At 40.9% G+C, this 16,918-nt stretch overlaps 1 protein-coding gene across 1 annotated transcript; it reads right to left on the bottom strand.

The window, feature by feature from the left end:
- Positions 1-6,158: 6,158 nt before the first annotated feature.
- On the bottom strand, positions 6,159-15,370 carry LOC105700708 (cysteine-rich motor neuron 1 protein). Its single transcript, XM_012426834.2, has 6 exons — positions 15,334-15,370; positions 15,054-15,230; positions 10,674-11,011; positions 9,568-9,894; positions 8,504-8,704; positions 6,159-7,801 (listed from the first exon to the last, which is right to left on the bottom strand). Exons 1-6 carry the CDS (start codon positions 15,368-15,370, stop codon positions 7,559-7,561), a joined length of 1,323 nt encoding a protein of 440 aa, XP_012282257.2. The 3' UTR covers positions 6,159-7,558.
- Positions 15,371-16,918: the final 1,548 nt, after the last annotated feature.

Genomic DNA, 16,918 nt, shown 5'->3' with positions numbered 1-16,918 from the left:
TTGTTTATTATTCGTAAATTAGAAAATGTTCGTAATCCTTTTTCAAAATGTCGGTGATTCTGATTTTTTGTTTCTATTTCATTATGTTATTAGAAGAGAAGTCTGTCCGAAAATGGCAAGAAATCGGTGGGTAGCTTAACCGTCGATTAAGGAGGTAATGGGATCGCAAACTGCACTAAGTACTTGCTAATTATTGGCAAATAAGCCGTTCAAAGTTTGCTACGTTCTGTCAGCCTGGGGATGTTTCAGTTCTGTAAGTCCTGCTTCCGAGGACTCTGCCTCAACAACCCTCCTTTCCCTGAGTATTCATTTGCATCTGCAACTACCGATATTTTTTAGTACTCATACTTTTTCCTTCACAGTGAACCAACAATCTGTGCTTCAATAAATGCATATAAGCTTCCATCGTTCACAGTGCAAATGAAAATATTTACCCAAGCAACAATCACGGCATAACTTTGGTTCAATGTTTTTAAATATTATATTCATTTTTAATGAATAAGTGATACTTTCAGAAACGTGCAAAATTAAAATTTGTCACTAAAACTCCGAAATATTTATTATAATGGTGGCGCCTTTATTTCTAAATGTTAGAAATGTAAATTGTACGCTAGAAATTCTACCGAGTTTTGTGACAACTAAAGATTAAGGGTAGACCTAGTAGAATACAAAAGGTGATATCATTCCTAGGCTTTGCATTCACCTTTTCCACGGAATGCCAAAGTTTCGAAGATTTTGGGGGGAAAGCTGAAAGTAGGCACAAATTGTTAGGAAAAAGTGGTAACTTTGAGGATAAAAGAGTATCGTAAAGGGTCATTACATTATTCGGGGATGAGCTTCGGCAGGAGGAAAGAAGCCACTCCGAGGGAAATCGAGGACTTGATCCCTAATTTCTATTCATAGATTGGATTTAAGTTCCCTTTTGCATATCCTCGTCATCTTCTGAAGATCGTCGAAAAAGCTGATCTCCTTTAATCGGCTTCGCCCTCTCTTTGATGGAGAATGGTAAATCCCCTTAGGTTCCGGGAAGAAGATGCAAACTTAAGGGAGTTCTGTAAAAAGGTCTCCTCCAATCTGTCAAGAACACGAAAGAAAAAAGAGATAAGCGTTGTCAGAAGATATAGTATGTATACTAAGTGGTAGACTAAAAGGATGAAGGATCTCAAAGGATAAAGTGCCCTTTCGCTTAAAAAAGTCACCGAGGTATTCAGGAACAGCTATTCTCCAAAAACAACATTTTAAATTATACTTTAACAATATTCTTATTTTCGTATTGAATGTTATTATACGTACGGCCACTGGAAATCTACATAAACGGAATAACAATGAAGTAGGTCGAGGGTTATGCAGACTTATTTTATTGTTCTTCAGACCACAATAGCCTATACCGTTCATTCGGAATAATCAGTATTTAAAATAATTGCCGTTCGGATAATCGGTACCTTTTATGAATGATAATTCACGAATTATCCCGACATGCAGAAATTGTTTACGGTGAATCGGAAATTCCGTGATTTTTATGACACGCTACTTTTGCTAATTCTCTCCGCAATGGTCTTTTCCTTCGAGATCTACCGAGCAATGAATATTGTCTTCAAAGTACATGTACGAAATTTGATCTAGGCTTTATTGACAATAGATATTGTAAAACTGTGTGGTTACACATGGTTATAATGTGGTAACGTGCGATGGCATCACATTGAAAAAATATATGTAATTTAGAGACATATGCGCATGTTCCTAAGGGCATGGATTCCTTTCCTTCTACTTTGCACGACATTGCGTTACAAACCTTTACGACACTGTTTAACGGATTCGTAAGTCACATAGAGAACAAGGTGTACACCAAAGAGGGTGTACGAAAACCACCTTCGAAAGGAAAGGGATACCAGGTTGAGTTACTCGTCTCCTCTCTCCCTCTCTTATCATCTCGAAGAGGTCTAATCATCCCGTAGTTCGAAATATCTGTCGCAGCGATTTCAGAACGCACATATATATATATATTTTGAAATCTATCGCAGGTATGAAAATCGCGCACCTACGAATGTACTTCACCCCCTTGCAGGGTGCTTCGCGAAGTACGTAACTCTTTGAAAAAAGGCCATCCAATTCTTAAACAGACGACAGACAAACGTTAACACCTTTCCCGCGCATTTAGCGAAAAGTTCGGTGATATGATGCTCCGAAAACGCGCTATCACTGACCTGCCCCAATTCCCGAATTTCTTATCATACCGACACCTCCGTCCCATTGCCGATCCTGGAGCCAAGTACTCATTTCGAATTGCGCAATTGGACAAAAGGGATAAGAAGCAAGCGTTGTTACGGAAAGGTGATTTGACATTTTTTCTCGCTTTCTTTTCTAAGGTACATCGAGGTACGCGCTGCTTGTTTTCAAATTCCATTACAATCGGTATCGAGAACAGAACGGAGCGGAGTATTTGAAAAAATGATTATCACTGAGTAAATGAAAACCTCTTACCGGATATTAATCGCATAATCATCCGCCCACTCGCACACGCACGTACACGCATCCACGCACATATACCTATGTACCATATATATATATACATTTTCGTTTTTGAATTTGTTCGAATATCTGACAGTCTTGATGCAGGGGTGCACTCGCGCGATTCAACTGGGTCGTCGGCTGTCAGGTTTGTCCGCGACAACGCGGTTGATCCGTTTCCTTTCGCCCTTAAATTATTAATATACACGTGTCGCTCGCGAGGAATTAATCATTAGTCTACGGTTAATCCTACGTTAACAGAGGCGGAACATAGGAACAGTCTAATAACACAGCTATCAACGATTAATCTACCTTCTTTAATCTACGGCCTCTTCCTCCGCGGCACTAAGGGGTTATATATGCAGTTCTTATAGGCGAAATTCAAGAATCTTTTTTTCATAACTAAAATCCATTTTTAATCGGAATCAAAGCGTGATTTCGTAGTACAATTATTGAACTTAATGTATCATTTTTTTTAAAGATATATTTAAACATTGGCATGCAGTAAAATCCCTGCCATTTTGGTAAAAATCGGTCGAAAAATCCTTCGTTTATTCAGCACTCCACCAAGTATAGAATGAGCCCTTAAAATTTGAAGCCAATCGGTGAAATACTTTTGAGATATCGTGGTCACCACAAAAAACAAACTTTCTCGGAGAATCGCTGTACCTCGCCAATTTTTTAATATATCTTGACAAAAAAAATGATATCTTAAGTTCAATAATTGTACTATGAAATCACGCTCTGTTTTCGATTAAAAGATGCATTTTAGTTATGAAATAAAAAGATTCTTGAATTTCGCCTGTGACAACTGGATAATGCCCCTTAACTTGGCTTTTGTTGTAATAAAAAATCATCGATTTATTCCGTGCACGTTCAGCCGTGTTTCGCGTTTCGTGTCGCACGTTTCGCTCGCCCGAAAGGTGGACCGAATCGCACTTTTTTCTTTTTTTTTTTTCATTTTAACTTCAAACTCTGCGCATTCCGATGATTCCACCCTCGCTGCCGTTTGCGATTGGAATACTTACAGCGGTCGACTATATCGAACGTTATTACCGATTTTGCGAGTCACATGTAAATGATCGTAGTTTCAGTAGTCAGCAGACACTTATTAACGTATACGCTAAATGGACATTCCCATCATTAAATCTTAGAACGTTCGTCAGACGTCGATCACATCAGCTCAAGACATGTACTTATTCCGCTTTTCGGTGCACTTAATCAAATCTGCTTGACGTTCGCAGTTTTAAGAAATTCTTATTCCAACAGAAGATAGAAATGTGCATTTACATCTTCCGTGAATCACATTTCTTTTTTACCGTATTAAAATAATTAGAAACGTTGTTTTATCGAAGGATTATTAAAAAATGGGAAAGGAAATATTGTTCGAGTTAGCAAAATGATATTTCGGGATATTTCGGAACATTTGTCTTGTCGTTTCGATAGAGGAGAAGATAGAGCGCGGAGAAATCCCTGAAGCAGCTTTAAGAAATTCTTATTCCAACAGAAGATAGAAATGTGCTTTTACATCTTCCGTGAATCACATTTCTCTTTTACCGTATTAAAATAATTAGAGACGTTATTTTTTCGAAGGATTATTAAAAAATGGGAAAGGAAATATTGTTCAAGTTAACAAAATGATGTTTCAGAACATTTGTCCTGTCGTTTCAACAGAGGAGAAGATAGAGTGCGGAGAAATCCCCCAAGTAGCGGGGCAAAATCGAAGGAGAAGATTGAAAAAGAACATTTCCTGGTGATGTGTCCAGAGTATGCGACGGGGTGCAAGAGCGTAAGTGACCCGTGTAATTTATGCTAAGTTAAGCGAATCCTTTATCGATCGTAGCCGTGACTCTGCGCAGCGCGTCTTCTGGGTTAAACCGACTTGTAAAGTCATCGGGCTTAGTCGGGATTAGCATTCGGTCATGGACGCTTTTGTAAAGAGGGTTCCGATAAATCGATCCGAGATCGTTTTATTCTGGTACAAAATGCCTCGCGCTACATCTCAAAATAACTCCCAATACAGAATCCGGAGTTTGCACGAGTTCGACTTAACGCCGTTAATCGTCTCCTATCAGGAATAGTGCACCGTTTTCTTCGTTACGATTCAAGAGACGCGAATTGCCAGTGACTCGGTATCGCCGATCATCGAATTGAGTCCTTTAGCGAGGAGATTACGAAAAGAAATACACTTCTTGTTTAACATTAGAGTAGATTAACGTCGACGTTACGCGATATGACATATATACACACGACATTTGAATGGCAATAAATAAGTGAAAAGTAACGATATTTAACGAATCATTATCCTTAATTGAAAATGTTGGTTGGAACGGTTCTCCTTGTAATGACGTTGCACCGTTGCACCTGACAATGCAGTCGGTGTTGCGCGCATCGACATTTATTAAATACATCTCGCCTGCTTCTCTCCAGTGGTTTTTGGGGATATTCATGAAACCATTAATAGCATCGTTAACGAGAGTAATTTTCATGTTTCGCGCGAGTAGCATTTGCGGGAGAATAATTCCGTATGATCGCGTAAAGTATCTCCAGACGCATTGCAAGATAGGATTCGACGTCGAGCATGGAATTCGAGATGCGCAATCGTCCTGCGACCACTTCGACTCGTCTCTAACTTGGTTTTCTTTCGGAGAACCTCTGGCAATTGACAAATGTCCGTTTCGATTGCTTAAACGGGGACACGAACTGCTTCTTTACGACGCGATATGGCAAAGATGGTCCAGAGATCAAAGAAACTATCGCTACGCACAAGGTTTCCTCTCGTCAAGAATTTGTAAGTAGGCGACCTAACAGGCTACAGGTCTGACATTAGTATACATATCTGTACTCGTTTATAATAGTAAGACTAACTTTGCCATAATTTACACTTTAGATTATACTAGATGTCGGTTAAGTTAAGGGATGTCGGCTCTTGGCGACCGACGCCGTCGTCGAATCAACATTTCGGCTTGGAACTGCTCCAGAAAGAGTCTGGCGAATATGCCCTCTGCTATATTTCCATAAAATTTTGGAAATAGAAATAAAATACCGTGGTGTAATATAATATCCGCAAATCTAGTTTGGAAGATAAGTCAATGGAATTGGACATCCATTTATCATACCAACCCTAGTAGCACAAAATATTTGCCCTATATTTTCTATATATTTAACAAACATCGTACATTTTATAAATATTTAGCAGATATTTGGATAATTTGCAAAATGTTTACTTTAGAATATTATCTTTATAATATCTGTATAATATTAGCTCCATGTGTTTTCATAATATTTTTCAAACAGATATACAAAACATTCCGTTTCGTTTTAATATAAATATTTTTTCAATATTATCTGCCGAATGCATTGTAAACGTTTTAAAAAGATTTAAAATCAAAATCACAGGTTTTGCTCCCATAATGAAATACCGGAACGAAAATATTACAAAAATTTATCGCGTTTTTCGATACCAAATGAAGTGTCCGATAACAATCGCGAAGTAAAAAATGTATTTTTATTATACATTCATAAATTAAGAAACATAATTTCTACATACGTTGATAAATTATTGAAACTAAATATGTCATTGAGATTTTCAACAAATATTTCAGATATCGAATGAAGTCTAGTAGCCATCTTAAAAAATCTGTCGCTCGAAACATTCAGCAAAGATTACAAAGAAATATTTAGAAATTATTCTATGCTACTAGGGAAGTTGATAAAAAATAAAGACATTGACTCAAATTAAATGATATTGATGTAATTTTTAAGCATTCCATTTTGTACGTGCATTCGATTTAATGGTAAAAACACGGATTCGTCCTGTCAGACTTTTTCTGGATGGGTTCTGGCAGATTAACGGACAACGGCATCGTATTCGCATCTTACGCATAATACTGGACCTACGTTAAGGTTACTTCATTAGCGGGATCACAAATCCGACATGTCGGACCGAAGTGTCACTGCCTGCATCATTGTCGTATCTTGCTGGTCGTCGGTGATGCGCGCGCACTCCCGATCATCGCCGAAGCTTCGTTCGATCGATCGTCCTCGTTACAGATGATACCATGATCAACTTTTCGAAAGGGCGAGTGATGCACGGACACTGGGCAACTTTATGGCGCCTGTTCGGTGCACAATGCATTGGGTTCGCTATTTCCGGTCGTGTCCGTATCTCCAGCTCCGCTCGAAAGCCCGACAAGAGGGAAAACACCCTGGAGGGCAAGATTCAATCCCAAACTGCAATTCCGAGGGATCCACCTCCGAAATCTATGAAATACACTTATCTCTCACGACACACCCAAGAGTGGAGTAAAACAGAAAATATAAAATAAAACAACCACAAATGTGTTGGATATCTTTCCAATCTATGCGTACAGGCAATCATTGGTAGGTACCTTAAGGTGACGAAAGTGGCGCAATGAGGTCTCGTTTATGAAACTTTTCACCGAACCAAGTGTTCCGTATCGTTTCAACCTTGACAATGTGGATATGGAAGCTATAAAGAAGGTCCTAACATCCATAAAATTTCAATTTTTTTTAAATTTCTTTATAGATGTTTTTGAAATTATTTGTCAAAATGAAATTTTATGAGTTTCAGGGCCTACTTTGAGACCTCCACGTTCATGTTGAAGGTTTCAAACGATTACGGTTCACTCAGTTTGTAGAAATGTTTCATGAACGATTGACCTTTTGTATTTCACATCTTCTTAATCTGTACACTTTTGGATGGTATATCTAATTTCTTGGAGATAATCATGCTTTTAAGGATATTTGATTAACGCGTCTTGATGTTAACGAGGTGGCAGTTGGGAAAATATCTCGTCGAGCGGAGTTGGACTCGTTTCAGTTGGAGGCATCAGGCCTCTTCCCATCGGGCGAGATATGAGGATTCGAGGATATGTCTTATCGTGGGAGTTGGACCGAGCGCTTCCTCCAAAGGTAATCGAGGCTGGTTCGATCTAAACTCGGTAGCCTTATTGGTGCTTTATACGAGGCAGCGATCTCCCTCGGCTTGAACGAGGCGAAGGTCCGTCGCGGATGGTGCCCAGGTCTCTTATAAAGGTACAATTTTTTCGTGCTGGTGCACCGAGGTTTCGTACGCCGGGACGTATTTGTAGTACTGCGGCGGGTACGAGGCATACGTTGCTTCCGATGGAGACAAACGACCACGGAATCGATTTCGGACGATGTGCACGATCAGGAGGGCACAGAGAAGCGCCAGGACGGCGATCACCGTGATCGGCACCGTTCCCCAGCCTCTCGAACTCTGATGAGCCCCATCGGATTCCCCGGGTACCTGCAATAAAACGGTTCACGGATATAGAACGCGACATTTGCCTAATTATTCATACACCTATGGAAGATGAGACGGGAAGTGAATTATACAAAAAAAGAAACATTGGGATAAACTAGTCCCCTTAAGGTGATGCGAAAGTGGCGGCACAGAGGTTTAGTTTATGAAATTGTCCTCTAAACTAGGTGTATCGAATCGTTTCAAACTTTATGACATGAATATAGAGGCTATAAAGAAGATCCTGACACCCATGAAATTTCAATTTTAAGAAAATTGTTTATAGATATTATCAAAATTTTTGTATAAAAAGAGAAATTTCACGAGTTTCAAGACCTACTTTAGGGTCTCCATATTCACATTGTAAAGTTTGAAATGATTCGGTACATCCATTTCGTAGAAGTTTCAACATCTAACCATGCCAGATAAGCAGGGTTAATTAATATTTACTTCATATTGCAATTTTACATGACTGTGATTTTTCTAGCCAGGGTTGCAACAATTTTACTGTAAAACCAATGCATTGTTTATGTCATTAATGGGTAATGGGACATGAATCCATTACTTACTAATGAATGTACTATGAATCTCTATATCTTAGCTTAGTATACTTGTATCAATACTGTCTGAACCGCGTTCATTTTTTTAGAAACTGTAGATACATATGTGCTTTCTCGTTGAAAATATTGAAAATAGAAGATGCTCTACCACTATTGGGCATGTTGGGCAGCAAGTTCCCTCCTTGGGTGGCAAAGGATCAGTGCATGCCAGAGAACAGACGGTCTCCTTGCAGCTGAGCCTGCCAATCGAGTCGCAGCTGCAAGTGGTGCAGAAATTCGGCTTCCAGGACGTGCCTTCCAGATGCGTCTGATTTAGATGATCGATGCAAGCTGCACGACAACGGCATATCTGTCCGGAACAAACAGAACCGCGCGATTGTCAATATAGACGTGTCTAGACTGAATTGGACACCCGGCAGCACGGATCGGTCGAAAAACAGTATCTGTAAACACTCGAGCCCGGAGCAACGAGTTTGCGATTCGATATTTACGTCGCGATGCTCTGCCGTCAATATATTCCGCGTTTTTAGCACACGGTGCATCCGGTAACGACATTACGCCGATGCGTGACCGCACAAACGCGTCGGACTAACGAACCGTCAAAATATCGGACTGCAAGAGATGCACACGGGTAATCATCGCTCCTGTGGCTGATACCACCTTTCAATTTCAACAGTTAACGCATTTATAATACTTCATGTCAATCAAATCAGTCTGCAGTGATTCCGGCATGATCTGGAGGGAAAAGGAAGACCTGGAGGAATCTCGGCGGGTGATAAAGTGGGAGATTAGCCTCTTCGGCTGGACCTACTCCTCGGACTTGACTACTGTGGTGAAAATGGACTTAAACCGGGGAGAAAAAAAAATAGGCTGGCTTGAGTTAATCCGAAGGGATGGATTAAGTCTCTGCCGTCACTTTGTAACCGACTTGACCGTCTAATTGAGAGTAAAGCTAATAATAGTAAAAAAAAAGTATATTCGCGGAATTTGGTCGTCACCGATCGGTAAAAATCACCTTTCGTGTCACCAGAAGCCGAGATAGATGTGTGGTATTTAAAGGAAAGGTCTTTGCAGCTTCTGATTACAACGTAGCGGTTTGATCCGACCCGGCTGATACCTTACATAATAAAAGCAAGATGATTCCTGAGATATTACGGTGTAGTGCGGTCTCCGTGGGACAATATTTCCAGAACCAGGAAGGCTCCTCCTTACCCGACATCCGCGTTTGTTGGTCTTGTAACCGTAGGTGCACTTCTTCCTGCAATTGTTGAGCGGCGCGCATCCTTGGTGGGGCTTACACTCGCACAAAGTGCAATCGTTTTCGTCCATGAGAAGTCCCCGCTCGCAGTGGAGATCGCATTTCAGCTTCGGACACACCATTTGGTCTCTGTCTTGTTCGGTGATAGAGACGACGTCCTTGGGAGTGGAGTCCTGACAGGCGCAAACGGGACATCCTCCCTCGTCGTTGACGAGGCCGCAGTTCAGCCCACAATGTGGCAGATCAGGACAGATCTTGCCTTCGTTGGAAGAATCCGAGGTCTGAAATAATGGACGGTTTTTTATTTCAAATTCGATACGGACACCGGAATTCATGACGATGACCCCCAACGAAGAGTTCATCCTTCTAGAATTCGATATCAATTTTTCCTCCACCACATGAACAGTTTGTTACAACCCGAGTTGAAAAATTTCATCTCGTATAAGCTTCACGAATTGATAAAAATATATTACAAGAAATTTAACAAAGTAAGACGTTAGAGAAATCGATTACACTTGAATTTACACGTGTAAGGACTTTTCGCGTATATACATGTCACGCATGTCCATGAATGTATGCACGATTACGTAGTTTAGCGTAAGACTCTCCCGAGTTTTCTTCCCTCGATTCCGGTCTTTCTTCAAGGAGAAGGTTCCCACCTTCCTTTAGTTACCCTTATAACTCACTTTAGCACTGACCTTTCCCTCGCTTTGCCGAGCTTATTTTATGGCGAGTCGAGAATTTCTGGAGAGAGGAAGTCGGGACGTGTCGCGAGGAAATCCATGAACCCGGTGTAAGGAGGATCAATTATAGGATTAATTTTAATTCTCACCGTCCAATCTGACTTTAACAGGAATTAATTTAGCGGAAATTAAGTGACTAGGGATCGTTTGCATCAATTGTGAGCAGCGTGATGTTTCATAACTATATGATTAGTTGGCATAAACTTTATTTATAGATTGACCAGAAATACTACCTATTTATAGATTGCCCAAAAATTTTACCTACTTATAAATCGCGCAAAAATTTTACCTATTTATAGATTGCTCTATCTAATTACCTTCTTCACGCAGTTACAAGTAGGACAGTCGTTTTCATCCCTGATGTAGCCGATGTCGCAGCGTTTCTCGCAGCCTCTCATGGAAGGACATCGCCTTGAGACCGCTGTCTCGTTATGTGGATACGGACAACGAGGACAACACTCGCCAGGAAGTATCGGTTCGGGGTTTTCGCAGCTTTTGCACATAGTCGCTTGACAGGAGACATTGCCATCCTCGCAGACGCAATTTACGCAGGGACCATCCTGCCAAACTTCTTCCGCAGACCTCGGAAGTCCCAGATTGTCTATGCACGTGCCGGTCCCACGGTCCTCCTCAATATCCGCCCAGGATATGGGATCTGAAATGTAGAAAAAACCGTGAAATACTGGATCTAAGGAAGTAATTCGAGGAAATGGATGAGAGCTATCTCCTGGGAAAAGAAGGGAAGTTACCTAAATTTTGTACGATTGTATGACGTTTACGAAACCGGCGTAACAAGACTGTTAAAAATTCCATCTTCGCCTCCTTTCCCCCGACATTCTTCATTCGCGTTCGCATTACCATATAACTCCCTTTTATCACCCCGGCAATATTTATCTCAGCAAAGCTACGTATTTTCGTAGGAAATTTTCCTGGCACCGAAACGTGCCGGTTCGCAGTCGCGTTAATATGCAGCGAGCGGTAACAACTGCGCGTACTCGTAGCCCGACGTAGCTACATGTTCCGTATCTGCAATTGTAACATTTACTCTCCCTCCGACGATGAATACGTATTACGGTTCGTTAGTCCAAAGAAAACCTCCGAAAATCGAGGATGGCAAGATCCATCGCTAACACCATATAGTATACAGCAAAACAATGAACTGTTCCCAAAAATCACGTATTTTTAATTAATTTCCTATACGCGTAGCTACAATGTGTTGTCATGTCATATGCTGCAGCGAGTATGGTCTGACAAAGAGGTCAAGTCCGAATTTGCCCGGCACTACCCTCTATTATCCCCCATTACCATACAATTCTCATTTCTATAGCGATATCGTACAATTTTCATTTGTCCACCCTCCTCGGACCGCGACGTTTCCGCATGAAATTTTCCGCGTACTTGTGACGGCATTAATATGCAGATAACAGCAATAGCTCGTACTCGTTTCGGCACCCCGATGTACATGATCGTATCCGGCATCGTAACGTTGGTGAATATGTATTACGGTTCGTTAATTAAAAAAAAACGTCCGAAAATCGAGGATGGCAAAATCCATCGCTAACACCATATACTATGCAGCAAAACAATGAACTTTTCCCAATAATCACGTATTTTTAATTCGAATTTGCCCGGCATTGCACTCTATTATCGCTCATTATCATACAATTCTCATTTCTCTAGCGATATCAGACATTTCTCATTTCTCTAGCGATACATGCAATTCTCATATTTCTAGCGATATCATACAATTCTCATTTCTGTAGCGATATCATACAATTATCATTTCTCTAGCGATGCATGCAATTTTCATTTCTCTAGCGATATCATACAATTCTCAATTCTCTAGCGATACATGCAATTCTCATATTTCTCTAGCGATATCATACAATTCTCATTTCTCTAGCGATGCATGCAATTCTCATATTTCTAGCGATATCATATAATTCTCATTTCTCTAGCGATACCATACAATTCTCATTTCTCTAGCGATATCATACAATTCTCATTTTTCTAGCGATACCATACAATTCTCATTTCTCTAGCGATATCATACAATTCTCATTTCTCTAGCGATATCATAAAATTTTCATTTGTCCACCCTCTTCGGACCGCGACGTATGAAATTTTCCGCGTGCTCGCGACGGCGTTAATATGCAGCCAACAGCAATGGCTCGTACTCGTTCCGGCATCCCGACGTACACGATCGTATCCGGCACCGTCGACCGTCGCACCGACGGTGAATACGTATTACGGGGCGCGTTTAGTAAAACCGCTCCTCGAGCCCAGAAACGTAGGAAGGCGAGTTAATCCATTCGTTGCTGTTACGATGCCGACGACGCCTGGTGCGCGAGCTCGTCGAATGGCTAATAAAGGTTCCCGCTACAGTTGTACCATTACGGTAATCCCGGGGCTAGCGCAGTTACAAATTAATATTTATGTTTAGTTTGCATTAATGCCGACTTCACCGACTGCACCCTGCGTCCCGGATGGGGTCGCGAAACGGGTACTCCGGTTACCCAGGAAAATTTCAAGCGCAAACTGTGCCAACCTAAACACACCTAAAACATATTGTTGAAAATAGTTAAGATAGATATTTTGTCCCCAGCATTCCTGGTTTGTTCGCCTGGTCTATTTCTGTAATATCTTTAAGCCCGTTCCTCCTCCGCTGGGTCGGATTTATGCCACGGGTTCATATCATAACCACTGATAGTGCGAACTTTTCGGAACCTGCTCTCCCACGTAGGTAGGTAATGCAAGAATGTGAAAAAATGACATTTTTATCATTTCACGTACACTGGGTAGATTAGGGGTGCCCACGTTGTTCCGCGCCATTAATTTTGGTCTGTTATTAGATATTAGACTGTTGAATTTAAATACGATTCGTTGAAGCAGGTTTTACAGACTCGTTGCACTTTAATCGCTCGTTCTGGGATTTTAATAATGAATTACAGTATTTGGTGTTGGGAGGGTTAATAATACCTTTTTAATAAAAGGAATCGTTAATCGAACTTGCATGTATAGTTGTCCTGTTATTATTTTGATATTAAGTATTACGGAGTCCGTGGAAGGGTTCATTGAGTGTATTAAATCTCGGATCGTAATTCTTTGCGAATGAAATTCCCAGACTTGTTATTTGTCAGGACTGCGTTCGCTCAAATGATTTCGATCGTTTGATCGCGTACAAGATGGGGTTACTTGATAGCGGAATAACGTCTCCGAGAAATTTATAGTCGCTTTGGCCGCTCTCAATCTGCGGAAGTACAGGGCAGAATAATCCAAATACTCGCAGAAACCGTATATTACAGTCATTATGATCGTATACCCTGCGGTTCACTCTTTCAACTGTCAGGCGGTAAAGCCGGTCATAATATATGGTACTTTCTTGCCGGCTTGTTGTAGCTACCATATATCATGTATATTACACAATATTTATTGGCAAACGTATAATGAATATAGTGCCCACGTCCGGGGGGAAATGTTTTAATCAATCAATTATTATCAAGTGCGGATCATTTTTGTTTTCTTTTTTTTTTCTCAGCGATACCAGACTCGGGGCGAATAAGTTGTTCCAAACTAGAGGGAAAATTTCCGGGTATTCATTAACCACTTACTTCTAATATCCTTAATCGATCGTATTACGAAGCACGATACCGACTGGGACAACTTTATGAACCTTCTTATGAGACCGCAACAAAAAGAGGGATAATCACGTAGTTACTTCAAAGGAGAGCAATTTACGACCGCCTGGCTTACAATTTAGTGATATCCGTTACCACGCTAATTCCCCATTTTTTTTTTAGCTTCTTTTCTACTAGAATTTCTCCATAAGCGCAGTAATTCTGCAATTATTTCTGCCTGACGTATCTAATTATGGTCGACTTACAAGGAAACATATCCAAGTGCCCGCTTCCGATTTGATTCGTTTTCAAATATATTATAGAGTACTACAAAATACACGTGTTTTTTATGCCTACTCAATTTCATATTTTGGGGGTGAAACCATCCATCAAACTTTCCGAATAGGTACTTATAAGTAATAAAGCGTGTTTTTCAACCGATCGAGTTCAACGAGTGCTCTTTTTAAAGATGAAATGTTGACCGTTGTTTATATGGGAGGGATTTTCGATACGCCATTATTTGCATATAAAAAAAAGTATTCTCCGAATTGGGTGTCGGGGAGACCGAGGTCAAATATAACACGGGTGAATTGCAACCAACGTTATCAATTTTATCTTTATACTTGGAAAAACTTATCGAGACAGTAGAAGCTTTCCGATAGCGCAATGAATGTCTCACGATAATTTCATATTTGTTAAATCAACCGTTCCGTTGTTATCGAAATTTTTCGTAAAACGGTATAGGTGAGTAACATTTGTATGGATTCAATTTTTTTCGTTTGTATTATATTGGGGGGGAAATGAAATTGATTTACTCATGCCACGGCATTGCATATAGAGTAGTTTTATGTTTAATGGATTTGAAGTTAATATAACTTTGAGTAGTTGTAATTATATCAATCGTTTGACATTCGGGACAATTAAGTTGGCTCCGGAAAATAATGTTGCCAATGTTCCATGAATTTTTTAAGTAATCAGGCCTTTAATTAGTGGTTTTGCACGTCTTTCGGGAGGAATACTCCGTAGTTTGGAACAGTATGAAATTATGTGGAATGTTGTTATCAATTGAATGGTGATTACCTAGGGAAGTGCAGTTGTAGAGGGGACAGCAGCTTCCGGGGGTGTCGGGGATGGCCGGCCTGATCTCAACGGGCCGTTGACCAGGTCGACACTTGTTGGGTGGACAGACCGACATACACTTGCATCCTCCTTCCTCCAGAGCCACGCTGTCCTCGGGGCAGGTCGATCCACCAACCCCTGGAACAAGAAATCAGAAATCGTCAGATAGGGCGGACTTAAGGTGAAGTGAAACACGCCAAGAAATTTGTTCTACGTCGGTAAAAAAGACTCTTCTAAATACCTACGTAGCCGACGATCGTATCTATATCGACAGCCATGACGAACCATATCGGGTATTGTACTAAATGGCATACACGATACGTCGTTTCCGTACAATAATTATAAAGAAATCTAAGTAAAACTCCAGAAATCTCCTGGATTCGTGGTTTTTGATGCTGCAATTGACTGCAAAGTGCCATCCTGCGCCATCTATGATTTTAGGGTCAACTTAATTTTCTCTCCGAGACCTCGCGTTACCTTCATTTTAGCACAGAAGCGCATAAGACACTTTCTTTTCCGTTATCTTTATGAGAAACCTAATTTTGAATGTGTCAGGACAATTCTTAGATGATCACGAGTCATGTGTCAAAGTTTCGGACAGTTTGATCCAATACCCTTAAAAAAGTGTTTTATTCGAGTCGACTGATTTGAGGGGGGGGTTCATTTCACCTTAAAGGGTCGACGTCAAAGGAGCGCAAAACGGGCAAAAAGTGTACGTTTCGCGTAGCCGGAATAAGCCGGAAAGAATAGGGTTAAGAGGAAGTTTGAACGCACCGGAAGCTCCATTTGCCGGCTTTGAGAGCTTCGGGAGCTTTGAACTTCGGGGAGGAGTCTTTTTGTTCCGACGAGCCCTCCAGGTGTCGCGTTAACCCGTGTAGCCGCCCTTGTAAATCGATGCCACGTCGCCCACCGTAATAATCCGAGCCAGCCCAAACTATCTCGATTTAAGGTCCGCCCGGAGGGCTTTCTCGCCCCGACATAGCCATTAGTTCCACTCCCGATTAATCATCCCCTCACGGCGACGTCGACGGGGAACGCGTGGCGCGGCCATTTTGGCGCGCCCTCGCATCTTCTGACTCCTTAAGTTGATATGAGTATAATACATACATAACAAAAAGTCAAATATTTATAAAACTTGTCTTCAAACTGGGTGCACCGAATTATCTGAAACTTTAACACGTGATTATGGAAGCTCTAAGGAATAACGCGCTGCTCGTGAAATTTCTTTTTCCGAAAAAGATTTTGTACTTATCTTAGTGCCTCCATAATCATGTGTTAAAGTTTCCGATAATTTGGTGCACCCGGTTTGGAGACAAGTTTTATCAATATTTTAACTTTTTGGTACGTATATATCATACTTTCATATCACCTTAAGAAGACCGAGTTCCCATGAACGGCGGCCCCGTTTCTGGTTCCCGACACTCGGAATGCCATTATTGAGGCTTTGCATGGCGACGAAGCCGTCGATACCTGTTGCTGAACCATGTTGACAAGAAACGAACGATTCATGGTTGCGCATTGTGCCTCGTCTGTGAGTCGAAATCTCGTTAATATTGCTATGCTCATATGTATTCTTTTTTTCGACTTTCCTTAAAATATTTAAATTTCCTCTCAGGAGAGAGAAGAGTTTAAGTGATTAATTTCAATTAAACTTCTAATTCTTTCGATCGTTTAGTTTACCGACAGAAATTTCAGACTCGGTTCACTAAGAACCTTTGAGTTCATTTTCCTCATTAGGACCTTCAATTCCTGGAAATGTGTCGAGTGAATCGAAGTTTGAGAAAAATCTCAGAATGGGATGGAAACTGCTGCGAAAAGCAGTATTG

This window comes from Orussus abietinus, unplaced genomic scaffold, assembly GCF_000612105.2.
Source record: "Orussus abietinus isolate OABI.00-Male unplaced genomic scaffold, Oabi_2.0 scaffold224, whole genome shotgun sequence".
Taxonomy (NCBI): Eukaryota; Metazoa; Arthropoda; class Insecta; order Hymenoptera; family Orussidae; genus Orussus; species Orussus abietinus.
This window is presented reverse-complemented; position numbering and strand designations above follow the sequence as displayed.

What these genes read in the sequence shown, in the direction of transcription:
- LOC105700708 (XM_012426834.2), bottom strand. Translation starts at nt 15,370, where the DNA reads ATGGCTGTCGATATAGATACGATCGTCGGCTACGTAG. An exon ending in CTACAACTGCACTTCCCTAG is followed by an intron (nt 11,012 to 15,053) that starts GTAATCACCATT and finishes TCTACATTTCAG; the next exon opens with ATCCCATATCCTGGGCGGAT. An exon ending in GCCCAACATGCCCAATAGTG is followed by an intron (nt 7,802 to 8,503) that starts GTAGAGCATCTT and finishes GTTTTATTGCAG; the next exon opens with GTACCCGGGGAATCCGATGG.